At 40.2% G+C, this 17,450-nt stretch overlaps 2 protein-coding genes across 2 annotated transcripts in view; one reads left to right on the top strand and one right to left on the bottom strand.

Moving 5' to 3' along the window:
* Window positions 1-126: 126 nt before the first annotated feature.
* LOC118404822 (DNA-binding protein SMUBP-2-like) overlaps window positions 127-17,450 on the top strand; it is a gene marked incomplete in the record, with an annotated part of 23,787 nt that continues 6,463 nt past the window's right edge. Inside the window, 8 exon segments of the mRNA XM_035804181.1 lie at window positions 127-300; window positions 1,390-1,585; window positions 6,643-6,764; window positions 7,404-7,570; window positions 7,967-8,167; window positions 12,182-12,409; window positions 16,553-16,650; window positions 17,217-17,399. Of these exon segments, the coding sequence (XP_035660074.1) occupies window positions 198-300; window positions 1,390-1,585; window positions 6,643-6,764; window positions 7,404-7,570; window positions 7,967-8,167; window positions 12,182-12,409; window positions 16,553-16,650; window positions 17,217-17,399 (1,298 nt within the window).
* LOC118404823 (tripartite motif-containing protein 3-like) lies at window positions 8,755-12,174 on the bottom strand. The gene has a single exon (XM_035804182.1). It carries the CDS (start codon window positions 10,933-10,935, stop codon window positions 9,028-9,030), a length of 1,908 nt encoding a protein of 635 aa, XP_035660075.1. The 5' UTR covers window positions 10,936-12,174; the 3' UTR covers window positions 8,755-9,027.

Raw genomic sequence — 17,450 nt, 5'->3', positions numbered from 1 at the left:
TATATATACACTGTTACATGTCCTTTAAGCATACATGTTGCTTGAAGGTAAAGATTGACAAAAGGAAATGCATGTATTGGTGATATAAAATGTACCTTATTTACAGAATGTCTGTGAAATTTTTCCCCAGACTACTCCAGGACCAAGTGTCTCCCAAGGAGCTGCAGCGGCGGGGGGTGTGTCTGCTGAAACTGGGCATGTCTGAGCAAAGCGTGGGTCTGTACGGGCGGTCCCTGCTCACACTACGGCCGGGGCACGCAGGCGGGGCGAGGGAACTGCCCTCCCATACTTTCACTCCCGGTAGGTTTCGGAAAGGGAAAGTGAAATCAATCCAACTGAGCTCACTGGGAACGGGTTTTCTGCGCGTTAAAAATCTGCGTGCGCATTAAAAATCTGCGCGTTAAAAAATTAAGTTGTGCATCGATAAATTCTTAGGCAGAAAAATGTGACCCCATTATATGATTTCACATCTGTTACCTGAATTTTTGGTTTGAAAAGCCCCTAATTTTAGGTCCCTTGGGAATAGGTTAATTTGCATATCCAGAAGATTTCAAAATCACTTGAATTAGACACAAATACATGGAAAAATTACTAGTGTGAGGCTTTATATCATAAGATATAACTGCTTGAGGCTTTTTTCCATTCTACAAGCTTCATTTCATCTTTTCTCAAGCAGATTGTTTTACATGCAAATATCAACCTTTGTTGCGCGTTAAAACTTAATGTTTAAAAATCACTTTAAAACTCCTGGAAAGGGATATTTGTACTCTTCTTCAAGCTTTTAAGTTAAAAACTGCAAAAAAAGTTTTCAAATCCCCAGGGAATCACCTAATTTGCATATTTTAATGCGCAGGTTTTTAACGCGCAAGTTTTAACGCGCAAATTTTAACGCGCACAAAACCCCAACCCAGCTCACTAAAGATACCTTTTACTAGATAGTGAGTGAGTGTGAGTGTAAGACTAAGAGCTACACTTCGCTGGTCATGATAGAGAAGGCAGATGCTTTGCACACAGTTTTTACAGGTTTCTTGTACCAGGGACATTCTCCTAGCTCTTTATGACAAGCACAATGAACTGTTGAAGACAACTTAAAATCCCGTCCTAAGGAAGCTGCTGCAACTCTTTCCAGTAGCATGCATGTCGGGCAGAATCACAGCCAGAATCACAGCTTCTAGTTCCACTATTTTGTACAGTAACTACAAGGTGACTTCATTTGGAAATCAACTGTAACATGTAACTCTTAGTTCCAATATATTTCAAACATTTCTTCAACTGTAACATATAACAGTTGGTACTTCAAACATTTGAAATTCAACTGTAACAATTTAACTGCAATAGTTGAAACATTTGAAACAGAGTATCAACTGTCACTTCTGTGGCCCCACCCAGGTGATATTGTGGGTCTGACGCCCTCATCAGAAGCCAGACCAGGAGCGACCCAGGTGTCGGGTGTCGTGTCGTATGTCACGACCACGGCCATCAGCGTGGCATTTGACGAGTCTATAGACGTCCTCTCATTGGATGGTGATGCTCTCTACAACATAGTCAAGCTAGCCAATGATGTCACATACAAACGTTTAAAAAGGTTGGTTTTAATTAGTTTTCATATTGGTGGAGATAGAAGTCTAGTACAGTTGTATATCATTTACAGGTCCAGTGTACCAGGGAATTTGTACTTTCTAACAACAACGATGAACAGTGGACAAATGCATCTGTGACTGGGATCCTTTCCAGTAGCAAGCAAGTGTCATGAGCGACAACAGCTGGTATTTGAGCACATGATGTCAATTATGGTGTAGACTATGCAGGCTGCTGCAACTAATTTTTTCACCGGAGGAAACCCCTTAATTTGTGCTCAGCTTCAACTCATAAGTGACAGATTTTCATTCCCCTTTTGGTTTGTGCACTCTGCCTCTCATCACATCTGGTACAAATTTGGTGAAGCCAGCCACCAAAAAAGACTTGGGTTTTCGGAAAAACCTGTCCAGTTGGAATGCGGAAAACCCTGTCCAGTCTGAAAAGATGGTCTGCATGGGGGTATACGTTGTAAGCTACTAAGTACTAGTACACAACACCATTTTTATCTTTAATATGGCTAAGCACAGAAATAACATCAACTTGAAGTGGGACACAATGTCATACAAAAATTATAACTTAACAAAAATCATCCATCATTGTTACTTCTGTCCATCATATAAAAAACTTCTACTCTTTAAGAGCGAATGTCTGTAAGGGTCAAACAATGGTGGCACCGGTCAAAAAATAGATTTGGCTCCTTTTTTGCACAGTGATAGTACTTGGTACACAACCCCTCAAAATAGCTTTCTTTCTTCTCAGAACCCCTCGTTGCCATGGCAACAGGCCAAAGAAGTTTGGGGGCCATTTTGCCGGATTTGGGCATGTCAAAAACATGAAAATTGGCCAACTTTAGGGCACTATCACTGAACAATGCTTTAACTAAACAACAAAAGCAGAATATGCTGATCAGAGCAATGCCTAAACTTGTATGAAATAGCAGTAAAGTTAATCTCCTATAAATTCTAAGGCCCTGGGCAGCCTGAATACAATACACTGTTTTCAGGTTGTAAAGAATCTGAAATTTTGCCCAACTTCAAAGCATTGAAAGTCCATAAGTATAAAATATTTTCGCTTGCAATTTACTACAAATAATAACCTACTATAGGGCTATTAGATGAATGCTAGCAAAGTTTGGGTTCTTGTTTTGTTGCTACGCAATCGTCCGTCGAAGTGGGTCAAATTTCATGATTTTGATAATATGTCATTTTGTGCTCTCTTTAAACAATCATAAGTCCCATACCAAAGTTGCTCTGCAATTAAAATTCACATGGATTATAAACCAATGTATTCTCTATCAAATGCACGTTAGTGAAGTTCGGGTTCTTGTTTCATTGCTACGTAATTGTCCTTTAAAGTGGGTCATTTTTTATGATTTTGATAAAATACATTATTTTGCATCATCTTCGAACAATCATAACTCACAAGCCAAAATTGTTCTGTAACTAGAATTTACCTGAAATGTAAACCAAGATATTGTTTCTCAAGGTCATGCTTGTAAAGTTTGGGTTCTTGTTTTGTTGCTAAGCAATTGTCCATTAAATTGGGTCAATTTTCATGATTTTGATGATATATCATTTTGTGCTCTCTTTGAACTGTCATAAGTTGCAATGTAAATTTGTTCTGAAATTGAAATTGACAAGGAATACAAACGAATATATTGTCTATCAAATGCATGTTTGGACACTTCGAGTTCGGGTATTCTAACAGTGAATGTACATGTCCCTGAAAGTAGGTCGTATTCCACTGACTTTTCCACAAATCATGTTCTTGACAACAGTGATACACAGTCTTTGTTTTTATAGACCGATGTAGCAATGTGCTATCACCATAACAAAACATTTGTATGGATTATATTCTACACAATGTCATATTTATGTTTAATGTCAGATTAATCAAGGAGCTTTATCTGATAAAAGCTCCTTGGATTAATCCACTCTGAACTTTCAAACATTCTGCTAGTTTTACTGCTAAGCATGACGTATGACTACAGTCTTGAACATGTTTGCATCCCCACAATATGACTCTCGAAGACTTAGCTTATACAATGTATATACATATTTGGAACGAATATCATAAATCTCTGTGCATCTTTCTTTTCACGGTAGCATTTATGTGAAAACATGTGTTTTTCAGTTTCTGCTATTCAATGGACCATACTCGTTTTAAGCAAGGGCAAGAACGAACCTAGTAGGTACTCTTGAGGTTTGCCTGAAATGCCAACTCCTGGCGGCGATTGATGTTTGTTTGCTAGTCTGTCTGTGTGGAAATTAGCTTGACAGACTAACGTCAAAACACGGCGGAGGATGATGAAGGTCAGCATCTTGACCTAACTTTGTTCAACTCTATCAACAGTAAAGATCAAAATGAAGCAACGAATGACGTTTATCTACGTCTTCCTTTTTTGGAGACACATATAAGCTTGCGATTTGGCAAGGAATTATATTGAACTTGTACGAACTAACATTTCTAAATCTGATTTGCGATCACAAATAAATGATTGCTTTTGGAAGTCCATATTTGTGGCAAAAATTCAAGAATACCAAAGTTCATGTCCTTGCTGAAAATGAGTGTGTTAGCAGAAGTTGAAAACACAGTCACATGTTTTTCACATTACTGTGAAAGGAAAGATGCACAGAGATTCAAGATATTTGTTCCAATGTAGAAATAAGTCGTCATATTGTGGGGATGCAAACATGTTTAAGACTGTAGTCATACGTCATGCTTAGCTTTAAAACTAGCAAAGTGTTTAAAAGTGCAGAGTCGATTAGTCTGACTTTGTGTAGAATATAATCCCTACAATTTTTTTTCATGGTGATAGCACATTGCTACATCGGTCTATAAAAACAAAGACTGTGTATCACTGTTGTCAAGAACATGATTTGTGGAAAAGTCAGTGGAATACGACCTACTTTCAGGGACATGTACATTCATTGTTAGAATACCCGAACTCAAAGTGTCCAAACATGCATTTGATCAAGGAGGTTGATAGACTATATATTCGTTTGTATTCCTTGTCAATTTCAATTTCAGAACAAATTTACTTTGCAACTTATGACAGTTCAAAGAGAGCACAAAATGATATATCATCAAAATCATGAAAATTGACCCAATTTAATGGACAATTGCTTAGCAACAAAACAAGAACCCAAACTTTACAAGCATGACCTTGAGAAACAATATCTTGGTTTACATTTCAGGTAAATTCTAGTTACAGAACAATTTTGGCTTGTGAGTTATGATTGTTCGAAGATGATGCAAAATAATGTATTTTATCAAAATCATAAAAAATGACCCACTTTAAAGGACAATTACGTAGCAATGAAACAAGAACCCGAACTTCACTAACGTGCATTTGATAGACAATACATTGGTTTATAATCCATGTGAATTTTAATTGCAGAGCAACTTTGGTATGGGACTTATGATTGTTTAAAGAGAGCACAAAATGACATATTATCAAAATCATGAAATTTGACCCACTTCGACGGACGATTGCGTAGCAACAAAACAAGAACCCAAACTTTGCTAGCATTCATCTAATAGCCCTATAGTAGGTTATTATTTGTAGTAAATTGCAAGCGAAAATATTTTATACTTATGGACTTTCAGTGCTTTGAAGTTGGGCAAAATTTCAGATTCTTTACAACCTGAAAACAGTGTATTGTATTCAGGCTGCCCAGGGCCTTAGAATTTACAGGAGATTAACTTTACTGCTATTTTATACAAGTTTAGGCATTGCTCTGATCAGCATATTCTGCTTTTGTTGTTTAGTTAAAGCATTGTTCAGTGATAGTGCCCTAAAGTTGGCCAATTTTCATGTTTTTGACATGCCCAAATCCGGCAAAATGGCCCCCAAACTTCTTTGGCCTGTTGCCATGGCAACGAGGGGTTCTGAGAAGAAAGAAAGCTATTTTGAGGGGTTGTGTACCAAGTACTATCACTGTGCAAAAAAGGAGCCAAATCTATTTTTTGACCGGTGCCACCATTGTTTGACCCTTACAGACATTCGCTCTTAAGTCTTTGAGACTGAACATGCTATTAGCCCAACGGCATAATTTTGCAAATAAAACACATTATTTCTAAAAGGATACATAATAACTCACAACTTGTACTAGGGTTTGAAAAATGCCATCTCGGCTTTATTGTAGAATATATGTAATGTTGTAACATTGTGTACTAAAGTCGTGTTGATATTGAAACCTTTCGCAGTCATTCTATCAAACCAGGATTTAAACAGACCAGCTCTCAAAATGTGTGATGCACGCTTATCATTTAAAGAAAACCTTTCAAAACCTGTCTTTGTAATGTATTGCCACTATTTAACAACCCAAAATTGACGGACACTCACTATCCATTGTTTGATGGACAATGGGTGTAATTCTCTCACCCTCATGACCTACCAGATACATGTAAGTGTTAATTGGGGTACTTTGTATTTGACAGAACTGACTTTGTGTGCATGCATATTGCACCTTTGGGTCACTCACTATGCTGCCGATTCTATAGTTATGTGCATCGGTTTAGTGTAAGTGCTATCTGAAGTAATTGTTTTACAAAATCTGACAAACCGCTTGCTTAGACCAAGACCAGTACATATTGACAAGGAACATTTTAGACCATTTTGTCCAAAAACAAATAATGAATGTTAATTTTCGTGGTGGTTTGATGTTTGCAGTTTTTGTAGTGACCTCTTCATTACAAACATAGAAAAACCAATTATTTGCACTACGGACAGCATTGCCAGGAACCCCTATGCAGACCCTCTTTTCAGACTGGACAGGGTTTTCCGCCCCATTTCCCTGTCTATACTGGACAGGGTTTTCCGAAAACCCAAAAGACTTGCATACTTTCTTCCTTTCAGATAGGGGCGTAAATCTGGTGACCCTTTGTATTTATCATCAAACATCTTTACGTAAAAGAATGCAACTTATCTAGTAGAATAGGGGTGACCTAGTGTGCTTTGCTAAATGCTCAAGTCGAGCCATAGCAAAGCTGCATTGCACTTCTAGTTACTTGAAAAAACATGCTGTAAACTTGATCACCTTCTTTTGTTTGTACCCTCAGAGCCCTGAAAGACCTGGAGACGTACGAGCACACCTGTTCCTCACACTTGGTGCAGGTGCTGTTTGGTGAGGCAGAGCTCAGCTCACCTCTCACACAACTCACCTTTCCAGGTGTCACCTCAGGTAAGAACTGCCCCTCTTCGTGAAAATTCAAAGTAGAATACTTTATCATCCACCTTTTTCCTTAGGGTCAGACAAGAGTTGGAAGATATTATTACTCTGGGAAATGGTTATAGTTTCTGATATGTCCTGTTAAATTGTAGGTCATGCAATGTAATCATGAAAGTAAGCTTTAGATTAACATTGACAAATATCATATATAATACAAAAACATACACAAAACAAAGCAGAAAAAACTTGAAAAAAGAATACATTTCCTTGAAATGTGTCAACAAAGTGTATTCTGAACAAGGCCAGGCACAAGCTAAGTATTCTGTACATGTTCATCAGATGCGATGGATTGGTGTAACCCGTCACTGAGTGATCAGCATTACGACGGCGTATACGTATTTCTTTAGATATATTATAAAGTTATAACTACACTTCATTAAAAGTGGATTGACACACATTTTAATGCAACAAGCACGACTACAAAGTGTTTTCTTAACAAGGCCAGATGCAAGGCAGTCTTGTGTAACACAAACTCTGCTGTCCAGGGATGTAACTGGCCAGTGGGATGTTGGGTGGGCTGCTATAAGCAAGATTTGATCAAGCTAGATGCAAGGCAATTTACTTCAATTTCTTTCTGTACCCATTCATTAGCAGATACGATTGATTGGTGTAACCCATCGCTGAACGAGTCGCAGCGAGAGGCGGTACAGTTTGCGTTACGACAGCGGGAAGTTGCGGTGATCCACGGACCCCCCGGTACCGGTAAAACAACCGCCGTGGTAGAAATCATCACCCAAGCCGTCAAGCAAAAACTCAAGGTGAAAAATTGCTATATCTGTTGCTACTGTTAAAGTTTCATTTTTCTTTTTCTTCAAAATGTGTATGTGTACTGTAGGTCGATGAAGGTTAGACATCCAGGTAATACAATATGCCAAAAGGCTGTTACTCAAGCATCAGTGTCACTGAGCAAAGATAGTGGAGACTATCTGAAATGTGTGGCCATTTCCAAATCCAGTTGCTTGAGTAACCGCTCTTTGGCATACATGTGAAATTCATTTATTTTTGTGGGGATTTCATGATACTCTTGATTTTCACTTGTCCAGGAAACTCAAATGCCCTGAACTGCAATGCACTTACTAGTACAGTATTCTATTACATGTCTTTGATTTGTTGATGAGGATGATGATGATGATGATGATGATTGTTGTTAAAAGGTTCTTGCGACTGCTCCGTCCAACGTTGCCGTGGACAACCTGGTAGAACGCCTGGCAGGTTACGGTATCCATGCCATCCGTTTGGGCCACCCCGCCCGACTGCAGGAGGGTATCAAACGCTTCTCGCTGGATGCACTTCTGGCGGGAAGTGACGGGGCTAAAATTGTACAAGATGTCAGGAAAGACATGACGAAAACACTGGTAGGTGCACTGTCTACTTCAGGGAATTATGGATTTTCTTCGTATTTTCAAAATGCAACATACTACATAACAAGCCAACACATTAAACTTAGTCTAGCAAATTACAAACTCAAAGTTCTTGTGAAGTATTGAAGTTTAATTTCTTCATCAATAGCGTACAGTTTGGTTCCCATCAACTAGGTAAAAGGTAAAGGTAGCCTTTATCAGGCTGTAGCATAGTGTTATTAGTGGCAGTTGATTGTTATCCGACGTATTGGAAGGCAGAGCCAATCCCTTTCCTTCCATTGCCTTTTACCCCCCCAACCAAAATTAGGCAAACATTTTTACACCTGGGTGGAGTGAGGAAAGATGTGTAAAGTGCCTTTCCCAATAGTACAAGTCTTGACAAGATCAGTAGCATTTGTTTGTTTGAACCTTTATTTATTCATGAAAGCTCAAATCGGCCCGCAGGCTGCTTTTCATTGAGGTCATGAGGGAAGAGGCAGGGGGTCAGACAGCATATATAACAGAGATACAGTTTACATCATTTAAAGTCTTTATGTGTTTATGTACACAATTTTTACATACATGATACAAAATACATGACTTATGGGCCAAACACCCTGCCTGCAGTTATGCCACACAACCCCACCCTATCAACTAGACCATGGGCAAACAAGTCAGCAGGAGCTGTCTATTGGAATCAAAGTCCTGCTGAAAATGTTCAATCATGGACTCCACTTTTCTCTCAAATGAAATGAACAAAACGTTGTCCTGGCTTCGGCTTGTAAAGTTCAACTATCTCTAATATATTGTTTGTTTCTTGCAGTAAATATGATTGTTTACAAGCACTTTGACTGTAAGTGCACAGACTGTGAACTTTAATTAATACAACAGGTTGAATAGTCATCAAATACTAGTATGGAGACCTTGTGGTTATTATTAGTCACTACCAGCTGTCTCTGTGTTTCCATGGCAACAGCCCGTGGATACAAAATGTCTGTAGTGACGTTTTTGAGGAATTTTCCTGTCTTGTCAAACATCTCCACACGACTATTTCCCCAGTCTGCCACGATGATGTTACCTGCCCTGTCTGTACAGATGCCATGGGGTTGCCACAGCTGACCTTCACCTCTTCCCTCACCTCCAAACTGGAACAGAAACTGTCCGTCCTCGTTGTACGCATAGACACAGTGATTGCCATAGTCTGACACAAGAATGTTCCCTTCCCCATCCACAGTGATATATTGCGGGCACTCCATCCCCTGCTGCTGACCCACAGCTCCCACAAGTGTCCCATCTGGCCTGAACACCAAAACTTCACCATGTGGGTTGTCTACATCTCCTGTGGTTTGTGTGATGAGGATGTGGTTCCTCCTGGTGTCCACGGCAACTCCTCTGTCCCACCCTGTCTTCTGTAGGTCAAACTTCCTCAGCACCCTGCCCTGTTTGTTGTACTTCATAGCAAAGTAAGCAGACCCTTTACCCCCCACCACCCACAGGTTCCCCACCCCATCCATGGCCACATCATTTGGGTACATCTTCTGTCCAGCTGACATGATTGTTGGGAACTGTCTCACAAATGTTCCCTGCAGGGTGAAGACTTGGATCCTCTGGTTCAGCCTGTCTGCTACAAAGATGTCCCCTTCATCTGACACTGTAACACCACACGGTTCTTTGAACTTTCCTGTTCCTGTTCCCTCTCCACCAAATGTCATCCTCTGAGACTGAGACTCTCTTTGCCTTTGGTTACCATGGTGATGACCTGTGCCCTCTACTGCAGGTGCTGCTGGGATTGGTGCAGGTGCTGCTGGGATTGGTGCAGATGGGGGAGACTGGACCGTCACATGTCCTAATACTGGCACTGGGGTGTCTGTGGGCTGAAAGACAGCAGGCTGGGTTTGTACAGGAGTTGGTGCTGCTTTTCCTCTGTACTTCCCTACCACCTCTGTCAAAGCGGTTTGCTGACTGAGAATCTCGACCCATCCCTGCTGCAGTTCTTGTTCTGCTCGATCACAGGCAGCAGACAGTTCATTGACATCTGCCAACACTCTGTCTCTTTCAGTCTGCATTTTCTCCAAGTTCTCGTTGTAATTTTCTTGTGACTCAGACAAGAGGTGGTCTTTTCTCTCTGTGAGTTTCTGCACCATTTTGTTGTAGGTCTGAATGATGGTGTTGTCTGTCTGCTGTTTCTGTTTGTTCAGGGTTTTCTCTGTTTCCCTCAGACCTCTGATGAAGCTGCAGTAAGTTTCTAAAATGTTCCTCCCCTCATTGATCAAGGCCTGGACTGTGGATCTCCTTTGTTCTGTGGCTTTTGCAAGGCTTATGTTCGGATGCCCATCATGGTTATCTTCTACACAGTCTACACACAGAGGCACTTGGCAAGGCTTACAGTAGAGTTTTAGCTTCTCAGAGGGGTGAAAACTGCACCTGTTTCCAGACTGGGGTTGTTCCCTTGTTTTCCCTGACAGTGTAGCCTGGTTTTGTAGCCTTTCACACAGACTTGTAACCAGGTGGTTGTCTGGTAAACCTGCGACCCCCTGGGGTGGCAGCCTGACCTGCTGACGACAGTTTGGGCACTGTAAGGCCCCTCCCCTCCCTGCATGGTCTTGTAGACAGTCCTGACAGAAGGTGTGCTGACAGGGCAGCACCTTGGGCCTGGTGAACAGCTCCAGGCAGATGCTGCAGGTCAGTTCTTCACGAATCTCTTCGCGAAAACTTCCCGGTGCAGCCGCCATGATTTTTGTCTGCTGAAGTGACAGCCCCACCTCAAAAGCTAAAGCACACATTACGTAATGTTTGCTTTGGGCTAGTCTAATGTTTGAGGTAGACAAGGTGCCATTTCAGGTGACATTATACTTCTGATTTTATGTCTTTAACTATATATCACTAAATAAAATGCACTGCATCAATAGTTACAGGAAAAAGATACTTCCATGACCATAACAATGTATACCAAGTTGGGGGAATTTTTAAAACACAATGAAAGGCATGAGGCAAAGTAGATTTGATAAGATGCTAAAGAGGCATTAGTAGACTGAATACACTGCTGACATGAGTATCCAGTAATGATGTAGAACTCAGTAATTACTGAGTATAAAATGGCTTTTTCAGGTTATTCCAGCAATATAAACAACCCCCCTACACTGATGTGTAAGTTGGTTTCAACCACCAGCAGGTTAGTTTAATAAATAACTACTAGATATTATTAACCAGAAAGCTAATACTTTCAAGAAAATGCAGGATGTTTCCCTCCCCATAATTTGTCTTTGGCAAGCTACCTGCACACAATACTACACCACTAGGCTCAACCCTGAGGCATCTTTAAAAAAAGAACTATGCTCGCCCCTGAGGTGTCACCAAGAATGACAGAAGAAGAAAGAAGAACACACCAGCAAAAACAATATGTTTTCCCTAAAGGGAACATAACAATAAACAATCAGGCAGGTGGTCGGGTGCCTGTTTGCTTTGAGATAAAAGGAGTATGTCAATAGTCAATAATACTGTAGAATAAGTCAGTCTGAACAAAATTGTTTTATCATAGCCAAGCTTTAAACAGGAACAAGAAAGGCAGTTTTAGATCATTTAAGGTTCTAACACCCTCACCCCTACACTCTTCCTCAAAATAATGTAATTCCAAACTGGAATGTGTTTTAAGAGAAAAGTTCTTATATTTTTTTAGCTTGTGGCACTAAATATCTCCAGAAAGAGAATTGAAAAAACAAACACAATATTGATTTTTTTACAGCACAGAGTCTCAATCTCAATGTGAAGGTCTTTCATGACAAATTCCCAAGTCTTTGTCCTGATACTGGATAATACCAGCCCCAAACACGAGGTTGACATACTAGGGATAGGGATATGGATAGGGATAGGGATACTGAATTAAGGTAAGGGAAAGGGTTAGGGAGAGGTGTAAAGTGCCTTTCTTAAGGACACAACATTGGGGCCTGCTAGGGATTAGAACCATAAACCTTTAGTTTTTTAGTCAACAACCCTAACCACATTGTAACACAACCTCTTTCCTTTCCCCAGTCCCAGATGAAGAAGTGCCGAGGCAAGGCAGGAGAGTACCAGGCACTACGGCAGGAGATGAAACACCTGCGCAAAGAACTCCGGGAACGAGAGGAGAAGGCTTCGCTTGAGATCCTGGCGGGCGCGGCCGTCGTCCTGGCAACCAACACGGGGGCATCGCCCGACGGGCCGCTCAAGCTGTTGCCACGGAAACACTTTGACTTGGTTGTCATCGATGAATGTGCACAGGTTGGATGGATTTTTGGCTCGATCTCATTGAAATGTGCAAAATACTGTCACCAGTATTGATATGAAGAACATTAAAGACAACATCTATGCTTTTTTTTGTTTTCCCACAACAACCTATTATGTTTTAGGGAAGATGCTCCAAAACATTTGTAATAAATTTGTTTGATGGCATGTGGGTGGGGTGGAATTTTGCCTCATTCTCATTGAAATGTGCAAAATACTGTTGCCTGTCTGCAATGATGCCTGTAAAGCATTTTCTATGTTTCCCATCCGGCAAACTGGCTTTGGGCGTGCAGAATTGCAGCATGCCAGACTGTGGTACGCTGGATTGGGAATGGAGCATGCCAGATTGTGGCACACCAGTCAGGGATAAACAAGTCCACTAGCCCTATAGTCCCGGGCAAGTGAAAATGCCAATCGGGCAAGTGCATGTCCTTCCCCACTTGCCCGATCGGACAAGTTAGCTTTTCTCCATTTAGTGAGATTTTGATGTACTTGCTACTTTTCAAAGTCATGACACCAAGCATTGGTTAACATAGAAAATAGAGCCAATAACAAAAATTCCATTGAAGGCCATGAATATACATAGAAAAATGTCATTTAGATTTCGGGCAAGTGAAAAGTTGGTTCGGGCAAGTAAATTTTTTAAGTACTTGCCCAATAGGACAAGTCAATTTTAGAAAACTTGTCCAACCCTGCCAGTTTGCAGTGTTCTAGATTCAGAGGCCTATCATGATTGAGAAGAACAATACACTGGGAGGGTCTTTTTAGCGAATGCCCACAAACGCCCACTCTAGAGAAGTCCGCGCTGCACGAATCTCATTTTTTTTGCTTGGAATATGTCCACGTTGTGCTCCCATGTATTAATCCTGAGTTTCAAGTCAATCCGTCGACCCGAAGTGACATAAATCAAAGTTTTCGATTCTCGATGGTCTTTTTAGCGAACGCCCAGCAAAATGTCTTTTTAGCGAATGCCCACTATATCCACAAAAATATCGGCCGTCGCGCAACGACAGGTTTGAGGAACTTAGTGCAAATATGGATATTGATTCTCCTCAGTGCCCAATTAATGTACAAAAGGCTCAGACACATTAGTGTTATAAACCTGACTAGGGCAGGTAACCAATACTAGAAAAACATAGCTATTCATTATTAACAATACTATTTACATTATAATAATAACTCTTCACCAAACTGGACTTTTCTTATCTTTATTTATCACAGAAACATTGCTACAATGAGGATTTGATTAGATGAGTATCTGTTACAGTATGTACAAACTTATTTCAAATACAAAAATGTATTTCATTTCACTTCCTAAATATTTTTTGAAGTATTGGAAGGGGTTGACACATAAACAATATTAATTGCATTATTTGTGTGCAAAAAAAATGTAACCACAAGCTATTAATAGTCTAATAAAATGTTGGAACATGGCATGAGCGGGCTCCTCTTCTGAGTACAGAAAGGAAATGTTTTATAACATTTAGTTATGACGTAGAAAATTTCAATTGTAAAATGTACCATAAGGTATAAAGCATAAAGTCCCGCGAGGGGCATTGCCCAGTATTACGTAGATGTAGATGTAGATGTACCTTTATTAACATTGACAAACAAATTGTTTTTCTCTTCTTAATAAATGACAACAATACAGGTAAGTAATGTGTGTTTCCTTTTATAACAGGCCAGGTAAGACGCCGTACAGGTAAGTAAGGTGTGTTTCCTTTTATAGCAGACCAGGTAAGACGCCGTACAGGTGAGTAAGGTGTGTTTCCTTGACTACAGACTAGGTAAGACACCGTACAGGTGAGTAACGTGTATTTCCTTTGATTACAGACCAGGTAAGACACCGTACAGGTGAGTAACGTGTATTTCCTTTTATAGCAGACCAGGTAAGACGCCGTACAGGTGAGTAACGTGTATTTCCTTTGATAACAGGCCAGGTAAAACACCATACAGGCAAGTAAGGTGTGTTTCCTTTTATAACAGACCAGGTAAGACACCGTACAGGTGAGTAACGTGTATTTCCTTTGATTACAGACCAGGTAAGACACCGCACAGGTGAGTAAGGTGTGTTTCCTTTGCCTGTAGACCAGATAGTGTATTATACAGGTGAGTAAGGCGTCTTTCCTTTGCCTATAGACCAGATAGGGTTACGGTATAATTATACTGGTGAGTAAGGTGTCTTTCCTTTGCCTATAGACCAGATAGGGCATTATACAGGTAAGAAAGGTGTCATTCATTTGCCTATAGACCAGATAGGGTATTATACAGGTGAGTAAAGCAACTTTCCTTTGCCTATAGACCAGATAGGGTATTATACACTTAACTTACCTGTACAATACCCTACATGGTCTATATGCAAAGGGAAGACACCTTACTTGCCTATATAATGCCCTATCTGGTCTATAGGCAAAGGAAACACACCTTACTCACCTGTGCGGTGTCTTACCTGGTCTGTAATCAAAGGAAATACACGTTACTCACCTGTACGGTGTCCTACCTAGTCTGTAGTCAAGGAAATACACATTACTCACCTGTACGGTGTCTTGCCTGGTCTGTTATAAAAGGAAACACACCTTACTTACCTGTATGGTGTCTTACCCGGTCTGTTATAAAAGGAAATACACTTTACTCACCTGTACGGTGTCTTGCCTGGTCTGTTATAAAAGGAAACACACCTTACTTACCTGTACGGTGTCTTACCTGGTCTGCTATAAAAGGAAACACACCTTACTCACCTGTATGTACGGTGTCTTACCTGGTCTGCTATAAAAGGAAACACACATTACTCACCTGTACGGCGTCTTACCTGGCCTGTTATAAAAGAAACACACCTTACTTACCTTTATTGTTGTCATTTATTAAGAAGAGAAAAACAATTTGTCAATGTTAATAAAGGTACATTTTACAATTGAAATTTTCTACGTCATAACTAAATGTTATAAAACATTTCCTTTCTGTACTCAGAAGAGGAGCCCGCGCATGCCATGTTCCAACATTTTATTAGACTATTAATAGCTTGTGGTTACATTTTTCTGAACACAAATAATGCAATTAATATTGTTTATGTGTCAACCCCTTCCAATACTTTAAAAGATATTTAGGAAGTGAAATGAAATACATTTTTGTATTTGAAATAAGTTTGTACATACTGTAACAGATACTCATCTAATCAAATCCTCATTGTAGCAATGTTTCTGTGATAAATAAAGATAAGAAAAGTCCAGTTTGGTGAAGAGTTATTATTATAATGTAAATAGTATTGTTAATAATGAATAGCTATGTTTTTCTAGTATTGGTTACCTGCCCTAGTCAGGTTTATAACACTAATGTGTCTGAGCCTTTTGTACATTAATTGGGCACTGAGGAGAATCAATATCCACATTTGCACTAAGTTCCTCAAACCTGGGTAATTATAGCACAGAAAAAAGGACCACAATGTAAATATCAGTCAGATGATAGCACTATGAATTGAAAATGAATGAATGAATGAATGACAGGTTTATTCGTTCAAAACAATAAAAATCTTGTTCAGAATTCACTCTAAAATGGTTGTATGATAAGCTATGCTACAACAGTCCCTCCCGCGATACTTATAGAACAGTCCCGCAAGGAGGTCACATGACTAGTGCCCGCCATTTTGAATTGTTAATGTATGGCAGTATCGGCGGAGTACATTTTGACCAAAAACAGGGACTTAAAATGCTTGTAAAGCACGGAAACTCCGTACACATCAATGGGACACCATCTTGAACATGTTTGTGGTGGTAGGTTTAGGTGTCGTTGCGCGACGGCCGATATTTTTGTGGATATAGTGGGCATTCGTTAAAAAGACATTTTGCTGGGCGTTCGCTAAAAAGACCATCGAGAATCGAAAACTTTGATTCATGTCACTTCGGGTCGACGGATTGACTTGAAACTCAGGATTAATACATGGGAGCACAACGTGGACATATTCCAAGCAAACAAAATGAGATTCGTGCAGCGCGGACTTCTCTAGAGTGGGCGTTTGTGGGCATTCGCTAAAAAGACCATGCGCAATACACTTGCCATCAAATTTTCTTCAACATTGCAAAACTCATCTGTAAAGTTATAGCTATACAATGTAACGTTACCATACATATTTCCAAATGTGTGTAGGCCCTGGAAGTGTCGTGTTGGATCCCGCTACAGTACGCAGGCCGCTGTGTTCTCGCTGGGGATCATCTACAGCTGCCTCCAACCATCATATCACACAAGTAGGCTGTCTCTGGATGGAATCATATCTACATTGTGATGTATTATAATATCTATCTATCTATCTGTCAGTCAGTCTGCCAGTCAGACTATGACAAACTACGCAAGAACTTAACGACAAAAGTATTGTAATAGATAGACTAAAAGAAAAAATTAGTCTTCGTCGCTGTCTATAAAAAATTGTCAATGGGCAGGAACATTTGTTAAACTGTAGAATTTATAGATCTTATGGAATCGAATGTTTTCTTACCTTTTATGACAAATTGCATGTCTGTGAAGTTTGTTGCTTTGAAATTGTTAGTAAAAGAATTGTTTTCAAAACAGATTAGTTAAGAAGTAGCAAGATTTTTCTTTCCAAATTTCAGGGTAAGTCCCAATTATGTTTAGTGTTGGGTTTAAGTTTACCCTAGCTTACCGCTACGTAACACTTACGGGCGTATATACGCTTGAGATTCCGAAGTCTTCAAAGTTATTCCGGCGGGTCAAACTTGGTACCGTTAGAAAGGTGGCTAGGTAGGGAATTGTAATCCACAATAATAGTACAAAAATGTACCTGATGATGTTACAGAGCTGCTGCTCAAGGACTGAGTGTGTCACTCATGGAGCGTGTCATTGGTCTCCATGGCGACCAGATCGTGCGTATGTTGACAACACAGTACCGTATGCACCGCGACATCATGGCCTGGCCCTCTACTGAACTGTACAAGGGCAAACTGGTCGCTCACGAGTCGGTGGCCTCTCATCTGTTATGGTGTGTATTACATGTAGTCCGTCTTTGGGGTGCATTCTTTTTCATGTGTGT

This window comes from Branchiostoma floridae, chromosome 17 (genome assembly GCF_000003815.2).
Source record: "Branchiostoma floridae strain S238N-H82 chromosome 17, Bfl_VNyyK, whole genome shotgun sequence".
NCBI classification, from domain to species: domain Eukaryota; kingdom Metazoa; phylum Chordata; class Leptocardii; order Amphioxiformes; family Branchiostomatidae; genus Branchiostoma; species Branchiostoma floridae.
Note: the sequence above shows the minus strand (reverse complement) of the source record. Positions and strands in the feature narration are given on the sequence as shown.